This window comes from Lutjanus erythropterus, chromosome 8, assembly GCF_056507025.1.
Source record: "Lutjanus erythropterus isolate fLutEry1 chromosome 8, fLutEry1.hap2, whole genome shotgun sequence".
Classification (NCBI taxonomy): Eukaryota; Metazoa; Chordata; class Actinopteri; order Lutjaniformes; family Lutjanidae; genus Lutjanus; species Lutjanus erythropterus.
This window is the reverse complement of record NC_139324.1, coordinates 41,616,706-41,636,894: the sequence shown is the minus strand read 5'-3', so window position 1 is coordinate 41,636,894 and position 20,189 is coordinate 41,616,706. Positions and strand designations below refer to the sequence as shown.

The window sequence follows — 20,189 nt, the reverse complement described above, 5'->3', positions numbered from 1 at the left end:
TTAACTGGCTATACAGCTATATTCTGTCTTACATGACATCTTAAAACGTAGCTTTATTTGTATAGTATATTTCAAAGATGTGTTGCCCTCTCTCTGACCCTTGCGTCTCTTTCCTGTAAACTGCTCCACTACTCCTCCATTATTGTAAGTGAGAGTAGACGAGTCTTACATCTGTGCCATTGGAACGAATTCATCACATTTTGTTGTCCATCGCAAACAAGACAGTATATGAAAGGTATAAAAGGTCAGTAGAAGTTCATCTGTTTAAAGATCATCAAGTTCCTCGCTGTTTTACAGTAGCAGTGGGAAACTGTACGCTCCCTGGTCTCTTATGCTCCCAGTGGAGCTGTCATCATGAATAAAAGCTTCCGGCTCAGGACCCTCCAGCGCTGAATATATAAACACAGATTTGACATAAGCCATCAGACCTCAGCCGCTAGAGGTGCAAAGCCAGGTCACTGACGCTCCAGAGACATCCAGTCCACTTCACTTAACTCAAGTGTTTGTGTCACAACACTTGTCAGAGCGCACTTAAATGCACGCTAGCGTACAATGTAGCAGAAGCAATATGCTGTAAGTTGTGTGGCTGATTCAGTATCCTGACACGGCCAGACTCATCACAACCTCATTTATTTATTCATGCTGTTTGATGTGCACTAAAATAACATTTTTGTTATGATCAGCATGATTTCTCTTGTCAGGCTGCAGTTTTAAAATGAATGAACCCTGTTTCTCATACATGCAAGTACAAAGTTAGCCTGGATGTGAAGCCATGTGTAATGAATTACAACCCGATTCCAAAAAAGTTTGGGTGATGTTTAAATCGCAAATAAAAACAGAATGCAATGATTTGCAAAAACTTTTTCAACCTGTATTTAGTTGAGTACAGTACAAAGACAAGATACTTTGTGTTTTAACAGTGAACTTTACTGGTTTTTGGAAATGTAGACTCATTCTTAATTTGATGCCTGCAGCATGTTGAATCCAGAGAAGTCTAAAGTATCTAAAGGATATCACTTGGGCTCAGGGACACTTTGGAAAAACGTTGTCAGTAAACAGTTTGTCTCTGCATCTACAAATGCACATCTACAAAGTCTCTACCATGCAAAGACAAAGACATTTATCAACAACATCCAGAAACACTGCAGACTTCTCTGGACCCGAGCTCATCTGAGATGGACTGACGCAAGTGGAAAAGTGTGCTGTGGTCTGATGAGTTTGTTACCAGTGCTAACTTCTAAAGCAGCACCTGTGATAGTATGATGGTGTGTCAGTGCCCATGGCATCATGGGTAACTGTCACATCTGTGAAGGCCCCGTTAATGCTAAAAGGTACATACAGATTTTGGAGCGACATACGCTGCCATCCAGACAATGTCTTCCAGAGACATCTCTGCTTATTTCAGCGAGACGATGCCAAGACACATTGTGCACGTTTAAACAGCGTGGCTTTGTAGTAAAAGAGTTCAGGTACTAGACTGACCTGCCTGCAGTCCAGACCTGAGAGACCCCGGACTGTTGAGCAGCTGAAGTCGTATAACAAGCAAGAATGAGAAAGAAATTCACTTTTAAAACTTCAGCAGTTAACACTTGTCAGTTCCCAAACACTCTCTGAAAGAAAGAAAGAAAATGTGATGTAAAACAGTCATAAACTTCCTCCCTCTCCCTCTGGTCTCAACCTTTTTGGAACATGTTGCAGGCAAATTCAGAATGAGTGTATATTTACAAAAAAACAATAAAGGTAATAAGTTTGAACATTTAATATCTTGTCTTTGTACTGCATTAGATTGGTGGAACATTTTTTGCAGATCATTGCATTGTTTGTTTGTTCGTGTTTTACACAACATCCTGCCTTTTTTGGACTGATGCGTGTGCAGTGATAGCCTGCAGGACCAAATCATTAATCTCTCTGACTTTCAGACTCATGTTATCAGCTGCCTCAAACACTCGTCTGCCTGTTTTTCCTCATACTTGGGTTAAACTAGCTGTTTCTTGGAGTCATCTTTCCCTCTCTCATTCATTTGCATACAGTCTTCCTGTCCTTGCTTCTATTTTTCATTCAGTGCTTCCCTTCCTCTCCTCCTCCAGTCTCACTTTTGGTTTACCTATGCTCTCACTCACTCCCCGTCTCTTTACATCCCCCTCCTGTTTGTCACCTTCCCCTCCTCCACCCTGTTCTCCCCAGGTCTCCTCTTCCCTCCATCCCTCCTGCTTATGTCTCATCAAAGCTCCCCGCGTGGAGTTGGACAGATCCGAGCAACCGACAGCGGTCTCAGCCTCTGTACTGACAGGAACTGGACAGCACACTAATAAATGGGAGTGGCTCAGCTTGTGACTCGCCCATGAAAAATGTTTGAAGGAGACACATTGAAGGAGACATTTGGTGTGAACACAGAGATGTCTTATAAACCGAAAAACATTCCTGAACACAAACCGCCCAAAGTATCACATATTCAGGTTGATAACACCCCTCACAGACTGATCCCTCTCCCAGCCTGCCATCATACTTCATACTGCCCTTTTCGTCTCAGTTTTTCAGTCACTCCCTTCATTTCCCTGCACTTTTCCATGACCTTTACTCCAGTGACAATTCTGAAAAGTAATCCTCCTTTTGTTCACTCTCCCGTTTTCTCTATTTTGTTCGACTTGGTCTCTGTTGTTCTGTCTCTCCTCTTCCCTATCCTTCCTCTGTCCTTCACTCCCTGCTCATAGTGAAACTGGCTGGCTGGGGTGAGATGGTATCAATGTGAGGCTTAGGAATTCAACTCCACTGTCGCCTCTTCAAGGAACAATGAGTCACTTAGTTCCTGGAAGGGTTTCATTAAGTCTTTTTCTGCTCCCGTTGTCATTCTCTCAGAAATAGTTTTATGTTTTTTATATCATCTCAAACATTGTTGCTGTAATTAAGTTTGAATTCCATCAAATGATTTTTACGTAAGAAAATATTTTCTTCTCAATGTTCTATTTAATCTGATCTGCACATTTCATGGATCTGCTGCTCTGTTTTTAAAAGGTAGTGGGGTAAGAAGGTCAATATCTTTCTCATCTGTCTAAACCTGCATTTTTAAACCAAAGTACCCAGAACTTTTGGTCCCAGGAACTACTTTTCAACAAGGTTCCTTCAGCTTCTTGTTGTATGCATTTCTACTGCAAAGACCTGTGAAGATCAGGTAAATTAGTTCACTGACTGGGGGTGAGCGTTTCTTTTGACTGATACTGGAGCAACAAACTGATTTGTAATATTAGAGGGAATGATAATCTTTACATAATGATCATCATTTCCATTGAGCAACATATTAAAATGATTATAGTGTGATTTTTGTGGAGTTCTGTACCGAACGACGATGTTTGTAGAATATGACATGTAGGTCAGGATATCTGTGCAGCACAACAATAATCAATGTAAAATGGTGTTTTGACAGTGTAGTCTTTGAAAAAAATTGCAGAAAAAATTTGCTAAAATTTAGATTGTATGTAGACTGTTAAGCACCTCTACTGCTGGTGTATGAAAAAGAGCCAGCTACAGTCTGTATGCTTACTTCTGTGACTCCATGTTGATGTGTCTATGCACAATGAACACAAAACAAACCGGTTTGTGGCTGCAGATATTTAAAAATAGTGCCTAAAATTAAATGCCGCAAATAACTGACCAATCAGAAATGTTCAGTGCTACAAAACTCACGCTCACAGGGGGACTTTGAGGGGTTAATATGACCAGAACTTAATTTAGACCTTGGTGGTTCCTGTGTTGGAAACGCACCGAGTTCCTTCAAAGTTTCTTAGTCCCAGTGGAAGGTTCCTGTTTGAATCGCAGCTGAAGAAGTTGTTAGCTTAGCTTAGCACACAGAAATAGAAGCAGGTGAAAAGAATTCGCTCTGGCAGGAGGTTTGTTCCAAAAAAAAAATACACATCTGTGATATTTATGCATTGTTTCTTGTGTGTCAAACACATTTTTATAAATGCAGGAGGATGCATTGTTGCGTTTTGTTGGAACTTTTTCCTTGCTCCCAGCGTTAAAAGCGAGACACAAATCATGGACGTAATAAACTGATACTGACCTTCTTATCCAACTTCTTGCAAGAAATCAAACAAGTGTAATTCCATTAAAAAGTTCAAAGCTGAATCAAATGAAGGTAAATTGTTTATCTTGTTTTAGTTTGCTGTAACTGTTGGTTCTTTGAACACAGCTTCAGTGGTGCAGAGAAGGATATTCTGAACAGACCCAACCATCATGGTAACACTGGGTTCTACTGGTTTATAAAGAGCAGTGTGGAGAAAGTTGATGTTCACTGAAGTCTTACCTACACCTCAATCCACATGTTTCTAACAGCTCAACCAATGAAGATGATTTATAATGTTATTTTATTAGTTAAATGTTTACAACATAACTGACCAAAGGATGTGTATCTTTCTGAACTGTATGCTGAGAATCATTTCAGAGAATAAAGACAGGATTACTCTCGACACAGAAGACTATGTAGCTTTACGTAGCGTCCTTTATGTGTTTGATCACCTGCTACTTTTATTTCTGACTGCAAATGACGAGTTTTCATTGTCAATTTAACTGCTGGTTATTTTCTCAGTTAATCGATTAGTTGTTTGGTCCCTAAAAAGTGATTGTTTTTCACAAGAAGATTGTGAAAAACGTTGATCACCGTTTCCCAAAGCCCAAGATGACGTCCTCAAATGTCTTATTTTGTCCACAACCTAAAGACATTCAGGTTACTCTCAGAATGGAGTAAAGAAACTTTTCTCATTTGAGAAGCTGAAGTCAGAGAATCTGGACATTTTTATAAAAAAAAAAAAAAAAGATTCAAATGATTAATTGATTAGTAAAATAGTTGTGTATTAGTAAGAATGTGGCCATATGATATGTATCATGATACAAGTTTTGTGATACTATAAGAAGGGTAATATTGCTTTTTGGGGGGGAAACACCATCATATTTTTACTTTTTATACAATCAGAGCAGTGAAGATGATGACTACACTGCACTCAATTCAAAATAAAGCACTGCTCTGAATATCTGCATGTATCACAATACAGTTATGAAATGTTCTTACACCCCCCCTCTTATATACAGCACATTGTTTGAGGAACATTCCTTGGTGTCTTTGAGAAATTTACTGATATTTTGTGTCCTCAGTTGTCATTCAGGTTGTACTGAAGCCGTCGAACAGGTAATACACCGGAAAGAAAAGGAAAAGGTCGAACACGACAAAATACTGGCAGCTACTTTAATGCATTAAACCATGAGATATTGTTTTGCATTTCAGTAGAAACAGATTCTATTTTTTTTCTTCTTAAACTATAAGAAATCTGTTCTCTTCACCAGCTGAACGACAGCGGCTCAGATCGAGTATCTAATGGCTGTTAGGTGTTTGTTTGGCGGGAGATTCTACACCCTTGACATGTTGTGTATCTATGCTTGTTTTTCCTTTGTGTGTTATGTCTTCATTTGTTGCCCACACATGGATTGGACACACACTCACCGTTTCCTTCATGGATTACTTAACATGTGGGAGTGTTTCTGTACATTTGGTTTGTGAGTCCTCAGGCAAAGCATTGTTCTTTTATTCCCGTCTTTGTGCGTGTTGTGCTTCAGCTCCGCTTTCTCTTCAGGCAGCACATGCTGCAGTAGTAATACCTCTCATGTTTGACTGTGTCTTCAGGCTACAGGAATATGAGCTAATTACAAGGCTGCTGGAAGAGATTCTCCCAAAATCCTTGCTTCAAATCTTTTGCTTCAGGTCACTTCAGATTCAGAGGATATTAGACCACATTATTTCCAAGAAAAGTTATTGCTTTCTTTGAAGACTCATTTTCCTGGGCTGAAATCTTCTGCTTCTTTACCCCTTGAGAGGATCTTTTGGGCATAGATCTTTATTTTAGAGATTTTGTTGATCTGGTAGAAACTACAGTACCTGTCTTTGTATTCATGATAACAACCCTTTTTTAAATTATAAATTAAGAGGATGTATATCTCAGGGTTCCTGTGCAGTATGGGAAAAGTATGAGATTTGGTTTGTTTAATTTCCAGGTCTGGATAAGTACAGGAAAAAGAAAAGATGTAAATATATTTGTGTTTCCAGACTAGTGCAGAGCTGCCTTTAAACCCGGACACCACAGCCTGTGAAACAACTATATACCAAATTATAACTGTACCAAATCCAGACATCATCCATGAAAAAATTAGTTTAAAAGAAAATCTTTAGGTTGCATTTATACACAGCATTAAAAATGAGCAAATATTACGCTTGTCTGAACATTCAGGTAATGAGTTGAGTGAATGCAGAGATTTAGTGTTTCTTTTCTGAAGCTGCGTTCATTGTTACTGCTCAGACTGCAAAGACGCCATGAAAGTTGTTATTTAACTAATTTTTGGTTCTTTAGAGACGATAAAATATGAGGTAAAAATAATGTGATGTTATTTATTCAATATGGAAAGGGAGAATAATGTATCATAAAGTACATGTAGCACCAGTTTGTCAGAGATGTTTGATCTTGGTGGATCTTTTCTCGGTAGGAGTGTGGACTGAATGAAGGTTTTCTAAAGGCTGGTTTGCTTCATCAAAGCTAGTTGCAAACTTTTTGTAAAATTGTTTGACATCTCCAAAATGACGGAGGGTTTGTGGTGCTCAGTAGGACCTAGCAACAATCTTCTGGCAACATATTAGCGTATTGAGTCAGAGTGAAACACGTTACCAGTTGGATTACCTTTTATTTACATGATAAACATCTGGCTGTTTGTACTCTGATATCAAATATGGTCTGAAAAATGTACCACGAAGTCTGGAAATTGGAAATGAAAAATGTGTAGGAACTCTGAAACTTGTCAAACCCACTGGAGCAAACATGATTCTACATGATTTGCTTTTGTCAGAGGCTTCATCAAACAGTTTTTATTTCAATGTTTCTTTTTCAAATGATTTTCTCCAAATACAGTGGCCTAAATGTGCATTCTGTTTTATTTTAATTTGTTTTATTCTTATGGTATTATTTGTTTATGGGATGTTATTACACTATGTCCTCTGACATATCATCACGGGACAGTTTTGCCATCTTTGCAGAGTCTATTCATCCATCTTATGGGTGCTGCAGGTAAGTTGTACAGCTATATAATCCTGAATTTATCTGTTGTAATTCTGGTTGAAATGCTTTACATGATCTCCTCCTTTGTATTTGCTTGCATTTATATTTAAACGTGATTATTTTCTAAGTCTCCATCTTGATCTGACGCTCTCTGTTTTCTCTGTTTTATTAGTATACCCATGGTTGTGGACCTGATGGAGACGTGCATTGATGACGTCCTCAGGGCTCCCGTCGTTCCCGCAGTGACGGCTACAGACGAGGCTGGACCGAGCAACGCCTACGCCACCGCCGCTGCCACCGGGGAGGAGCCTCTCAGCCTCAGTGGTGAGGCTACAGAGAACCTAACAAAACGATAAAACCTGAAAACCATTTCAAATAAGATAAACTTTATTGATTCCACAGGGGAAATCCACCTGTTATACAGCAGCACAAGGACTGAAAGCACAGCTAGAAAAAATAGTGACTGATGAATAGAATTCACTGTATTTTGAGAGCGGTTTGATTTTGAAGTTGCTCAGAGTTCTTAATGCAAACCCAAATACACATTTTAAAACATTTCTAGTTTTGACTGTGAAGGTCTCTGGAGTTGACATGTTATTATAAATCATGTTTTTGTAAAAATCTGACAGAGTTGATGGAAATCTTTTAAAACAAAGATGATCATAATAACACATTTTTATACCTGTTATCAGTAGGCGTTGATAGTTTCTCTTTCACAAACTATATACATGATATACAGCCTTTTTCACAGATATACGGTTAATTGTAAACAGTTATTGCACATGTTGTAATACATACATGGTGCATAGCATTAAACTATGAGAAAAATATATATTACATTGCACAGAGATAAAAGCAGCAAATTCATGGGATGGATTCACAGAATGAATAGATAAAACCGCACGGGATGATTTCAGTGTAGATATAAATATACAGTATATTTCACAGGATAACTGCACGTTAGTGATAAAAGGAATTTGCTCTATGGATGTAAAAAATATATTCGGATATGTGAGGGATGATGTACAGCTTCGTGTTGAGCTCCTGAACCATCCTGTCAGGGTGTGTATTCTGCGGTAATGACCCGCTCACTGTACATTATACCACATATTGCACAGCTACTTACTAAAAAAAATCATAAATTTGATACAAAATATTAATTTAAAAATGATTTATTGCTCATCCAGAGTCTGTGATCAGAACTGCGTCCATATGTTATACATAGCAACAGTCTGCTGTACAGAAATAAGACCTTAGACTGCTGTAAGTGACCAATCAGAATCAAGTTTTTAACAAAGCCGTGTAATAAATATATTTAGACTGCTAGAGACTATAGAGGAATTCCAATGCCAGATTTACAAATTAGAAAATATTTGAAATGTAGCTTTAGAAGCCTAACCTTTAGAATAAGACATGTAATCCTAAAACCTAAAAATATCTTGAGTATGTATGAAAAGGATAATACAGAATAGAGAGACTGTTTTCACCACCAGCCACCGCTCAGACTCTCTGTTCTCATTCACATCATAAATACATTTTTTCCGCTTCTGTTATTTTCCAACCATCGTCTCACTGACATTAAATCAGTTTATGCTGTTTATTACAAGTAAACAAAAGAGAACTTCTTGAGAAGTTCACTGAAAAGGGGCACGTAATGAAAATCACTTATAATTTCTTTTTTAATTGTAACGTTACATAATGTATGTTCTGCATAATGCACCTGTGTGGGAGTGTGTTTAAGTTAAATAATGCGTCTCTCCAGAAGCGGCGGCTCGTCTGAAGCAGCTGGCGTTGGACAACAGTCCTCTTCTTGCTACACCGAGAAATAACATCAACGTCAACATGGCCATGAACAATCAGGTGGGTGATTATATAGTCTTTATGTAAAGTTTTTTTTTTTTTTTTCTCCAGGAAAAAAACTAAAAGAACTTATGAAAACTTTCTAGACTCTTAATAAAATAGAGAAATTACAGTAGCAGTATCCTAACATGTGATCCAGTTTGTTCAGAAACAATAACCTTATTTTAATCTTTTTTTTTTGTATGGGATATGTGTGGCTCATCCCGCCCTGATACCACAGGAGGATGTGGTGAAGCTCACAGAGAAGTGTGGTCTGAGCAGTGCAGGCAGCAGCAGCCCGGTCGTCACTCCACTGCGCACCCCAGAGGACATGAAGAGTAACATCCTGAAAGCACAAGCCGAGGCTGCTGCACTCAAGGTGAGGAAGAGACCACACAGTGTAAAACCACCAAAGTCCCCTGACAGAGGTCTAGAACAGGGTTTCTCAAGGTGTTTTTTTAGGCCACGGAGCCCCTGGTTGACAGAGAGATGGAGCAGGAAACCCCTGCTACATATATCGTGTTGAATATTTTATCCAGAGCTGCTCAGGTGTAGCTAAAGTCAGATGAATTAGCCTCACTTTGGCAGATGGTTTCAGAGGTCTGTTAAACGATCCAGAGTGTCTGTACGCTGTATAATAATACAGATAATTGGACAGTTGTGTGCACAAGGATTTGCCAGTAGCCTTTTGGCAGTAAATCTAATTTTGGGGCTAATTTGTTGGATTTGTGGTAATGTGTATTTTCAGACATAAGAAAAACCTTTGAAATAAATTAACAAAGACAAAGATTTGATCAAAGAAGTAGACATCAGTTTTGGCTACACTGCCAGTTGTATGGGACCAACCTAAGGTGTGTCTCCAGAAGCAGATGTGGGATTTCATTTTAGGTTACAGTTCTGTTTTAATTTGTTAATATTGTAATAAAGGCTCTAATACTGTTTACCGAAGAGTTTATTATTTCTAGTTTGTGGCTGATTTGATAAAAGTACAATTTGTTGCGTCTTATTAGTGTACTGTAAAATAATGTGTGACCATGCGCTCCTGGTGCTGGTTACTCTCACTTTTGATGCTTCTAAATATTTAATGAACCTGAAATACAGCTAATTTTTTCACGTGTATTAAATATTAATGCCTTTTGTCAGTGCCTAAGATTTCTGACTTTCACACCTTTATCTAATAGAACATCTGTGTTAGTTTTCCTGTGTGGCAGAATTAAATCATCATGTGGAAAACACCCATGTTAATGTCATAGTTGTGATGTGATTCTGGATCAAATGAAATGCATGACTGTATTAGTCCCCCGCCTCCTCCGTCTGTCCGTCTATTAATCCAGTTCTCTCTCTCTCTCTCTCTCTCTCTCTCTCTCTCTCTCTCTCTCTCTCTCTCTCTCTCTCTCTCTCTCTCTCTCTCCCCTCCCTCCCTCCCTGTTCTTCTAGGGATCTTTGGAGGAACATCTTGTCATGGTTGGAGATAAAAACTGCAACTTGCAGGACACTTCTACCAGGTATAACCACACACTGTAATAACTAATTTTAAACTGAAGAAACTGCAAAATATGCAACATATTTAAAGGTTGTTTCAGCCTCGTCGTGGAGCTGAACAGTCGGTCCAGAGCACACGAGCAGGAGAAAATCCATTGTCACTTGTGCTCCATTGTCTTGAAATTGGGTCTTCTCCCTCCTCCTCCATCTTCCTGAGTCATGCCAACTGTCAACACATTGTCTCAGCCAATTGCAGCGCTCCCTGCTGCTAGAGCTGATTAACCACTTGAATATTCATGAGGATGATTAGCATAGTTCACAACATTACATCACCTGCAGCTCATCCTTACAAGCAAGGCGTCACAGACTGACAAGCAAGTCGCTGCCTTGTATCCGAGGCCGTCAGCAGCTCTGGATGATGAGCAACATTAGATGTGGCAAATGCTTTATGTCAAAATATACATCATATTAATAATTTAAAATATGAAATTCATTTTAAATCTTTCCTTTTTTCCCCCATGCCCCGTTTAAATCTTTATTCATGTTGAATTTGTTTACTTTTGTGAGGAGATTTTACTTGTGAGTCAAGTTGGTTTTTTTTTGTCTTTGAATATTTCATGCAGAAAATGTGCATTATATGTAGACACAAACAAAAATCTGTGTACCATCTGTTTCAAGGTTAAAGGTGCGTACCGGACGAATGGGCAGCAACTCGTCTCTGTCCGTTAGCAGTCGCCCCGACGTCCAAGACTCGTGGGACCTGCTCAAGCCCGCCTCACTGGTCTCATCAGCAGGAGCCAGGTCAGTCTCTGTGTGTGCTACATGTTTTCTGCTTGTGCAAAATTAAAACTGCAGCCTGTAATTCGTCTACAAGGCTCTGTTTGTGTGCATTATTCCTGTTGTGGCTGCTAAGAAACAGAGAAACTGGGAGAACGGATTAGCAGAGGAGGAGATCTTTGACGTTAGCTACAGCTTTATCAACTTTGTTGAAAGATAAATTTTAAGAAAATCATAACCTGAGCCTGGCAACTGTTATCTCATCATAAAATAATCTGCATGTTTTGTCCAGAACCCTTCAGTTTGCTGTCATAGAGGACTAAAGAAACTAGAAAATATTCACATTTGAGAAGCTGAAATCTGTTAGGTTTTTATATATATATATATATATATATATATATATATATATATATATATATATATATATATATATATATATATATATATATATACACACAAAATTACCCCAAATAATCCATTTTCGAAATAGTTGGCAACTAATCGCTGCAGCTCTACAGTACCTACATTTTAGTCAAAACACGCATTTTCATAAAATCCTTCACATATTACTATTGAAGTCGTTAAGAAGTTTTGTCATTGATTAATTACTATACTGCCAGGATTAGAATGAATTAAATCAATTATAGTTCCCTTCAAACACACCTTATGTAATGAGTGTCTACTTAACCTATTTAAGCCGTGGATTTTTAGAGTAGGGAGAAAGAAGAGGCTTTGACCGTTGAGATCTTAAGAAGACATGAATAAAGGAGGTTAGAAAGTAGTTAAAAGTAGGGATATAAAGATCAGTTTGCTTTTCCTTCAGTAGCATCAACCTCAATGTACAGTTTTTGTATCCTCACTGTATAATTTTAAATTTATGACGCTTATATACACCTCTGTTCGCACAATCAGGACAAAACACACATATATGTTTCACAGTGATCCATTTGAGACAAAAGTGTTGCTTGTTCTTTTTTGTGATCAATTATTTATTGACATAATGCCAAAAAAAAAAAAATTTGAAGATGATGGAGCACAAAGAAAAGTCCCTTCTGAGGACAAGAGCTGAGCAGCAGGGAAGAAAAAATAAATAGCTGAATTAGAGAGAGAGAGAAAACAAACTACAAAAAAGGAAAAAATGACCAGAATGAAGACGCAAAATAGTAAAAAGAATAAAATAAAAACTCAGTGTAAAGGCACAAATAGACAACACAGGCGCAAAACGTTGAATCTGTACAGTGTTGCTTGTTCTTTGTGGTCTCTGCTGACATCTGTTGGCATGTTTGAGCAGTGTGTGTGTGTGTGTGTGTGTGTGTGTGTGTGTGTGTGTGTGCGTGTGTGTGCGTGTGTGTGTGTGCGTGTGTGTGTGTCAGGGTGTGTTGAGTCACATGACTTGATTTCTGCCTGGATACTGCTGGCGTCCTTGTTCAATTAGTGTTTACAGTAGGATGAGACAAAAATACAGATGCACACAGAAGCTTGACCACACAGTTCAGAAAGGCTTTATGGCCTCAGGCTCATTGATGCAGTAAACACTCTGACTGGTTTTCCTCTCATTAATCAATTAGTCAATCATAAAATATAAATCAACGATAATTTTAAAAATAAAGGAATGATGAAACTCTAATGTAGCAAATTATTAAGCTTTTTTATGTTTAATATTGTAAAGAAAAAAGCTCGTGGCTTGTTGGTCTTGCAAAACAAGTAATTCAAAGACCTGACCTTGGCTGCATGAAGGGCTCCAATAATAAAGTAATTTCTTTAATAGCAAGAAAAATGCATGAATAAATGTACCAAGGAAATATGTCTCAAGGATGAGGAACTTGAAACACATTTCTGTCTAATGTCTGTGGGAGGATTTTTTTTCTGAAGTCTCAAAGTTTCTGTCCTTTGCTCATTTTTTCCTCTCTCGCTGCGTTCATCAGTGCCGAGAGGATAGCTGAAGATTTGAACCCCTCTGTTCCCAAGATGCCCTGTGAGTCTGCCAGCGAAGGCGTGGCACCAAAGGTAACGTGATTACTGAAAGTTAAGTCACTTTTTTGTGGCACGGATATGTTTATTACCATGGAAAAAACTGCCATGAATCCTTTCACGTGTGCATGAAGTGTCCTGTGTTATCTGAAGGCATAACAAAGGCATTGACCTGAGAGAATTTCTGTTCATTAAAGATCCTTTGTCTGTATGTCGTGGTTAAGAGTGTTTGTGTCATTCTGCAGGTGAAAGCAGAGGAAGCTGACCTGCAACACGTTGCCCCGCTGTCTGACAACCTGATCGACTTCACAGATCCAACTCCCGAAGTAAGTTTCAGTCGATCGTATGTGGAGAACTCCTGCAACCGACTGCAATTTACCCACTTTTTGAAAATGTATGTGTAAACCACTTTTACAAAAGGAGAGGCCTAAAATCCTATTTTACAGTCTTCAAAGCCTCATGTCCCCTGGAGCATAATTGAATGCAGGGAAGAGACGTGCATCATAAAGTTAGCTACAGCAAAAAGTATATAATGAGAAGCATAGAGTTGGCTTATTTTACATGTCACCCCTTTAAACCCATGTGTGCATAGTTTCATCACTACCAGGAATCAGTGTTCAGGCATTTCTATTAGAGAAAGGAATTGAACTGAAAATAAAACTTCATTTAGTACTTTTCTGTTACGTAATTCTGTGGTTTGTTAGTGTTTGTGTATTTTGAATTAAACTTGCAGTCACAAAGTAAACCTGTATCTGAGGTCAAAAGTGTGTGAAAGCGCCTCCATATGTTAGTGTGATCAATAAAGTGTGCAATTTTTCTTGTCTCGTCTTCCAGCCACCACCGGTGCAGCAGCCCAAACCCGTCATCACACCCCGCTGGATCATTCCCACAACCGCTGTAAGTGATCAATCTCTGTTTACCTGTCTGACTGTCTACCTGTCCATCTGGCTTTTGTACTTGCCTGTCTTTCCTCCCACAGGTTCTTTTAAAATATTTGTATGTTTTTAAGAGTTTTTTTCGTATTTAATCATTTTAATTTTTTTGCCATTATCCTGAAAATGGTGATACGAGGCTTATGCACTTGCATAGTCGCTGTTCACTTTGCCTGATGTAGAAGCTCCGTAGAGACTGACCTTCCTCCCTTCCTTCTCCCTCGTCCCCTTCTAATGCAGCCTCCTGGCGTCTTTACTAACGGCCTGCTTGACCTTGACCCCCCTGCTAAGGTCAACCCTCTTCTCCCTGCAGATGGGGGCCCAGCTCTCACCCCAGCCCTCCCCCACCTCGCTCACACACGTAACGCCATCGCCGTCAGGTAAAACTCTCCGAGAACCCAAAGCACTTTGAGGTTGTTTTTAAAGAAAGCTTGGTAGTATGCTGACCCCTGCTGGTCGAGCAGGAGAATGCTTCCTTTAGTTGAAATCCTGTTGTGATGTGTTTGAGGTGGCCTGAATAAACTGTAAATCTTGCTCAGCCTTGCTACTTTGAGGAATCATGAGCTCACTTTGTGTAAAACGCTGTTAGTCACTGCAGAAGTCGTCAGCCTGGAGGAGATTTTGAGGCACAGTAACAGATTAAGACTGTTGTAAAACAAGGTTATGTTGCTGTAAATTGAGCTCTGAGCTAAAACGACAGTAGACAGTGGGTACAACCAAACATTACGACAAAGACATCTAAAAAACTTAGAGTGCAATCTGAATGAGTAGCAGTTGGTAAATGCCATAAAGTATCCCAAAAAGGCAAAACTAAAGTGCACGGAGACAGTCGAGTTTTTGTTCCATGATGGACATCTCGCCATCATGACACAAATATACAATCCGTGAAAGGTAAATTAAGTTAGAGGACAAACATTTCCCATGATTCCTTGTGCGCACAACAAAATAATACAAGTAGAATCAGGAGTGATGTCGGCTGTGCTCCTTACCTTGTTATTAAGTTGTATAATAAGAAACTTTTTTGATTGCAGACCAGGAAAATTCACCAGTTACTGCAGTGCAAAGATCAAAAGTACAGGCTGGAAAAGAGTGAGTGATAAATAGAAACACAAATGATTCTGTATGTTGGTGCTACTGTTGTCCATTTTACAATCACTCATATATCTGGACAAGTGTGAGGTATAAATAGTGTAGGCCTATACAGTTCTTGTTTACATGATATATTTTATACTCTTTCTACTTCATATCTAGTTGTATTTTTATGTGTTTGATGATTGCAGTGATGGAATTTTTTCTTTTTGTATATTTCAGAACCCATATGCTCACGGTTTTTCAGTCAGCATTGAAAGTTTACGGTATTTTAAAGAGATGGGTCAACCCAAAATCAAAAACACTTAATGGCCACTAGATGGCACTCAGCTCGTGATGCTCAAAGTGCAGTTTGATGTTGAAACTTTTTTCCTTTCCAGGCTAGAATCTCCCTGAACTACTTTTGGTCTACAGTAGAATCTACCCAAACTACTTTCTTTCTGTTGGAAATGTCTTTTTTTTGGGCACTGGTGGACACAGCCTATCTAAACAAGAGCTCAGTGTAGAGCACAAGGACTCAGTGGCATCACCTCCAGAGAGGAAAAAGTGTTGGGTTGTGGAAGAGTGGAGGCTACAAGGGAGGAGAAGTGGGTGGGCTTGAGGTTACAGAGGTTATGGTGGATGGGGGTTGGGGTAGGGAGGCATACCTTGAATTGAATGAAGTAGTGGTCAGAGAGATGTAGAGGTGTAACAACCAGTGTATCTGTGGTGCAATTTCAGATGAGGATAAGATCAAGCTCTTTGCCGGCTTTGTGAGTAGGACAGTGTTTCCCAACCCTGGTCCTCAAGGCACACTGCCCTGCATGTTTTAGATGTTTCCCTGCTCCAACACACCTGATTCAAGTGATCAGCTCGTCATCAAGCCTCTGCAGAAGCCTGATAACAACCTGGGCCCTGTTTCCCAGAGCCTTCGTAGTGCTACGTGTGTCGTAAGTTGTATTTTAAGGTCTCCCTTAAAGTTGTCCCAAGTCTGGGACACAGCCCTTAACCTTAAGGGAGACCTTACAATACAACTTACGACGCACGTAGCACTATGAAGGCTTTGGGAAACGGGGCCCTTATCATTTGAATCAGGTGCGTTGGAGCAGGGAAACATCTTAAACATGCAGGGCAGTGTGTCTTGAGGACCAGGGTTGGGAAACACTGGAGTAGGAGGATTGTGAACCCGTTGTAGCTCAAATGAGTGTATTAATGATAGGAAGTCTGAAGAGTTTGGATTGTCCAAGTGTATATTGTTATGCCCACCTTGTTGGAGAGCATAACAAAGACAGGAGGTCCACACGATAACAGTGTTTAAACAAATTATCAATTTATTTAAAATGAAGCAACATAAAGAACCCAATCACTAAGTCTGAGAATCAGTGGTGTAATGAAGGTGTTGGGTGTTGTGAATGTGGGTGCTAACATAAAGTATGTGTAAAAGGGAAATCAAGGCTAAGCTAAACAAAGTCAAACCAAACCATACAAAAGCAGTGGGTGCCTGAAAGGCACCGGCCTTCCAGGAGGGAGAGTGAGCCATCTTGGATTCTCCCCAGCTTTTAAAGGCCTTGCCTAGGTGGAAGCAATCCACCAACGAGGAGCAAGGGGCAAGCAACCAGGGGGGGAACCTGCAAGGGAAAGCAGAGGCAGGCACAGGAATTGACCTGAGGCCTGTGGCTGTCACAATTTTCATGTTCTTGAGGACAAGCATGGGCTAGTCATGCTCCAGGGTTGACGAGAGTTAAGCATGTAGTTCATCTACGAAGTCACCCATTTGCTCTGGTCGGTGATAAATAACGATCACACAGATTTGGACTGGGTCAGCTACCAGTATGGCATGGTATTCAAAAGAGCTGCATTTGACTGAGGGTACCAGTTGATTACATTTCCTAGAAAGTAACAGGCCTGTCCCACCTCCTTGTCCAGATGAGCGAGAGGTGTGGGAGACAGTGTAATTGGCTGAAAGTGCAGCCAGGGTAGCATTTCAGTTTTTAAGTCTAATCCAGGTCTCAGTGAGAGGCAGGATGTCAAGTGCTAGGTGGTTAGCATAACCAGCAATAAAGTCTGCTTTGTTCACTGCAGATTGGCAGTTCTACAGTCCTACAGAGAGGGGAGACTCTGTGAGGGAGGTTTGCGTTAACAAGTGGAGGTTAGCAAGATTGTGGTGCTGGTTTGCAACATATAACCTTCTGCGCAAACTGGAGATAACAGGAAAGGGGTAGAGATACATTTCGTCCAAAGAGAATTTCTTACCCGGCTCGGCGTCCCGGCTCGGTGGACACGGTGAGGTAGACACGCATGTCTTGACCCAAGAATGTCTTCACACAAGAAGGGCTGAACGCAAGGGCTGACGCTTCCGCTGACGCTCCAGCTACAACACCCGTTGATATACTGCAACCACAATTAGACACAGCTGTTCTGCATTTGCTAGTTGGACCCAGCCTAAGACCGCCCACCAACAGACAAACAAAGGGAATGGCATTGCCAGTCCCACTCCTTAGTGTCTCTGCTTGCTCTGATTGGCCAGCCATTAAGGCAACTTCACCCACTGACGACTCTCAGGTGGGCTGATAACCCACCACAGGATTTTTCTGAGCAAAAACCAAACCCTACACTAGACACACTCTGTCAAGGCGCTTTCCTGTACCTTCCTCTGTCTTTTAGAGAGTTGCGGTGAGTTTTAGGCTTTTGCCTTTTAGTGAGAGGACCACCCACCAAAAGACAGACAAAAGGAACAGGATTGCCAGAAACATACTGCTGTATGTTACACTGAAAACAACAATAGCAGTTTTAATGTGCAGTAGATTTGGAATATGGGAAACTGCCTCTATATTTTTATTTGGCAAAAACAGTAATTTTACCTCACAGAACATGGCACTTACTTGTCTGTTACCACCTCAATTTGTTACTTTATTGCTCTTATTTTCTGACTTTGGTAAACCTGAAGTAACTAAATTGAAAGTCTGAATTCACACAATATCAAAAAACAAACTAGCCCATTGAGGTATCAGGAAGTCACATGTTCTATGAGGTAAAATAACTGAGTCTGATGGCTTTGGAAATTTCTGCAACAACCATTTCGCTTAAAAAAGGAAAAGGGGAAAAAAGCTGTCTGATGTCCAGATAAAGTGGTGAAAATATTGTAAATATCACATACGCTTAAACTGAGGTGGCTAAACTACACGTTGCAGAAGTAGACTAGGGGCGTGTCGACCTCCATCTACTGTACTTAATACACAGACTATCCCTTCAAGTATTCTTTACCTCTGATGCAGTAATCTTGCCTCCTTCCACTCCTGTGTCTCGCAGCACTGTGGGTCAGCAGCCGGCCTCGGAGGATGGAGCCAAACCCAGAGGTCTCCTCACCACTGAGCTCTGATGGAGAGCCGAGGAGCAGACATCACAACTTTAGTCTCCCAGACTGCATTCCCACCTCACCCCCTCACCCATCCACACACAGCCACGCTGGGCCAGGTGTGCTGAACACCGAGGGCTCAGAGGACAGTGGGACCAGGGGAGAGGCAGCTCACACAGCGACACCAACGGATTTCTAACCGCATCCACACAGACTGAAATAAGTACACAGCAAAGTAACAGGAATATGATCACAGTTTTTCATGATAGAACAATGTGTTTTTGTAAAACAGTTTTTTTTTTTTTTTTACGAAACCTTTAGCTCCAGTTTTAACATTTTAGGATCACCTAACATGATACTCACCTGTTGAAGTTCACCTGCCATCGATGTAATCCATCCACTCAACCAAACCTCGGTCTCTTCTATCTACCGTCATCTTCACATCTTTTTCCTGAACCCATGTTCTACAGAGGTGAAGTTCAGGCTGACGCTCTAAAACCTCTTGATACTGTAAGGTACGTTGCATTAAAGCATCCACAACTGACTGGTGATTTTAAAGGGTAGGTTGTTTTCTTTTAGTGCAGCTTTCCCCTCTCCCCCTTTTTTTTTTGGACTCGTGCTATTTTTTTACACTGGTAATTCACACCACTGGAGCCCTGCTACTCTGAGCTACAGATCACACAGCATGAAGAGCTGCTGAAGCACACTGGAGGAACGACTGACAAGAAAACTCTATAAAAGAGAAAGAACGACAGTGACTTTAACTACTACTTTGATTCTAAGAGATGAAAACACCTGGACTCTCAACAGGATGAAACGTGTGAATATGATACTCTGCTGTCCCTGTAGCACACTACAGACTGTTTGTTTTTTTAAACTTCAATCAATACTACATGTGAAACTCGACCGTTGGCAGCCACTGGATACGAAACATTCACTGGATTATTTTTACAGCACTGGACCTTGAAAGATTGTTTTGCAATGGATGACACGAGAGATGACCACTTTGGTTTTTCAACTGATGTTTTTATTATCCTGTTCTTTTTCCTTTTTGGACTTTTTTAATGGTTTAAATTGCCCGTCACAGTACTTTTGAATTTACATATGTTGGTACCAGCATCATAAGGGGTTAAACATCACTAATGAAAGTTGGTTCTTTGTTCTGCTCCTCTTTAAAGGGATAGTTTAGATTATTTGACATGGGCCTGTATGAGGTACTTACTGATCATCAGTGTATTATCTACAGCGGACAGAGGTGCCCCCCCGGTGTCTGGAGAAGCAAAGCAACAAACTGCTGTTGTACAAGCTAAATAGTTCTCTCCACTGTGTGACTTCAGATAGTTTGGATTCACAGAAGTTACACAATAATGCAGACAAGCTAACTGTAAGTAATACACAGAGTATTGTTAAGTACCTCATACAGCCTCGCTTCAAATAATCAGAACCATCCTTTTAAACTGTTACCGTGGTTTTGAGTCAAAGTTGACTACCCAGTAATATTTTGACTTTTTGTTTTTTCTAAAATATGATCCTTAAATATCTTTTTATTTGAAACTGCTGCTCATACCTGTAGCGATTTACACTTTCACATTAATTTTAACTTTTAAATTTCTGATGTAAATATGACAAGTGAAAGAAAAAGGCAGCTCGACTGCTGTTGAAAACTTGTAAGTA

At 40.0% G+C, this 20,189-nt stretch overlaps 1 protein-coding gene across 1 annotated transcript in view; it reads left to right on the top strand.

Moving 5' to 3' along the window:
* Positions 1–18,677, top strand: part of epb41l5 (erythrocyte membrane protein band 4.1 like 5) — a 49,089-nt gene extending 30,412 nt beyond the window's left edge. Inside the window, exons 17-26 of the mRNA XM_084725539.1 lie at positions 7,264–7,415; positions 8,854–8,951; positions 9,172–9,309; positions 10,368–10,435; positions 11,091–11,213; positions 13,115–13,196; positions 13,406–13,486; positions 13,995–14,057; positions 14,333–14,472; positions 18,470–18,677. Coding sequence (XP_084581665.1) covers positions 7,264–7,415; positions 8,854–8,951; positions 9,172–9,309; positions 10,368–10,435; positions 11,091–11,213; positions 13,115–13,196; positions 13,406–13,486; positions 13,995–14,057; positions 14,333–14,472; positions 18,470–18,539 — 1,015 coding nt within the window. The 3' untranslated portion in view covers positions 18,540–18,677. The remainder of the gene's footprint in view (positions 1–7,263; positions 7,416–8,853; positions 8,952–9,171; positions 9,310–10,367; positions 10,436–11,090; positions 11,214–13,114; positions 13,197–13,405; positions 13,487–13,994; positions 14,058–14,332; positions 14,473–18,469) is intronic.
* The last annotated feature ends 1,512 nt before the right edge of the window (positions 18,678–20,189 follow it).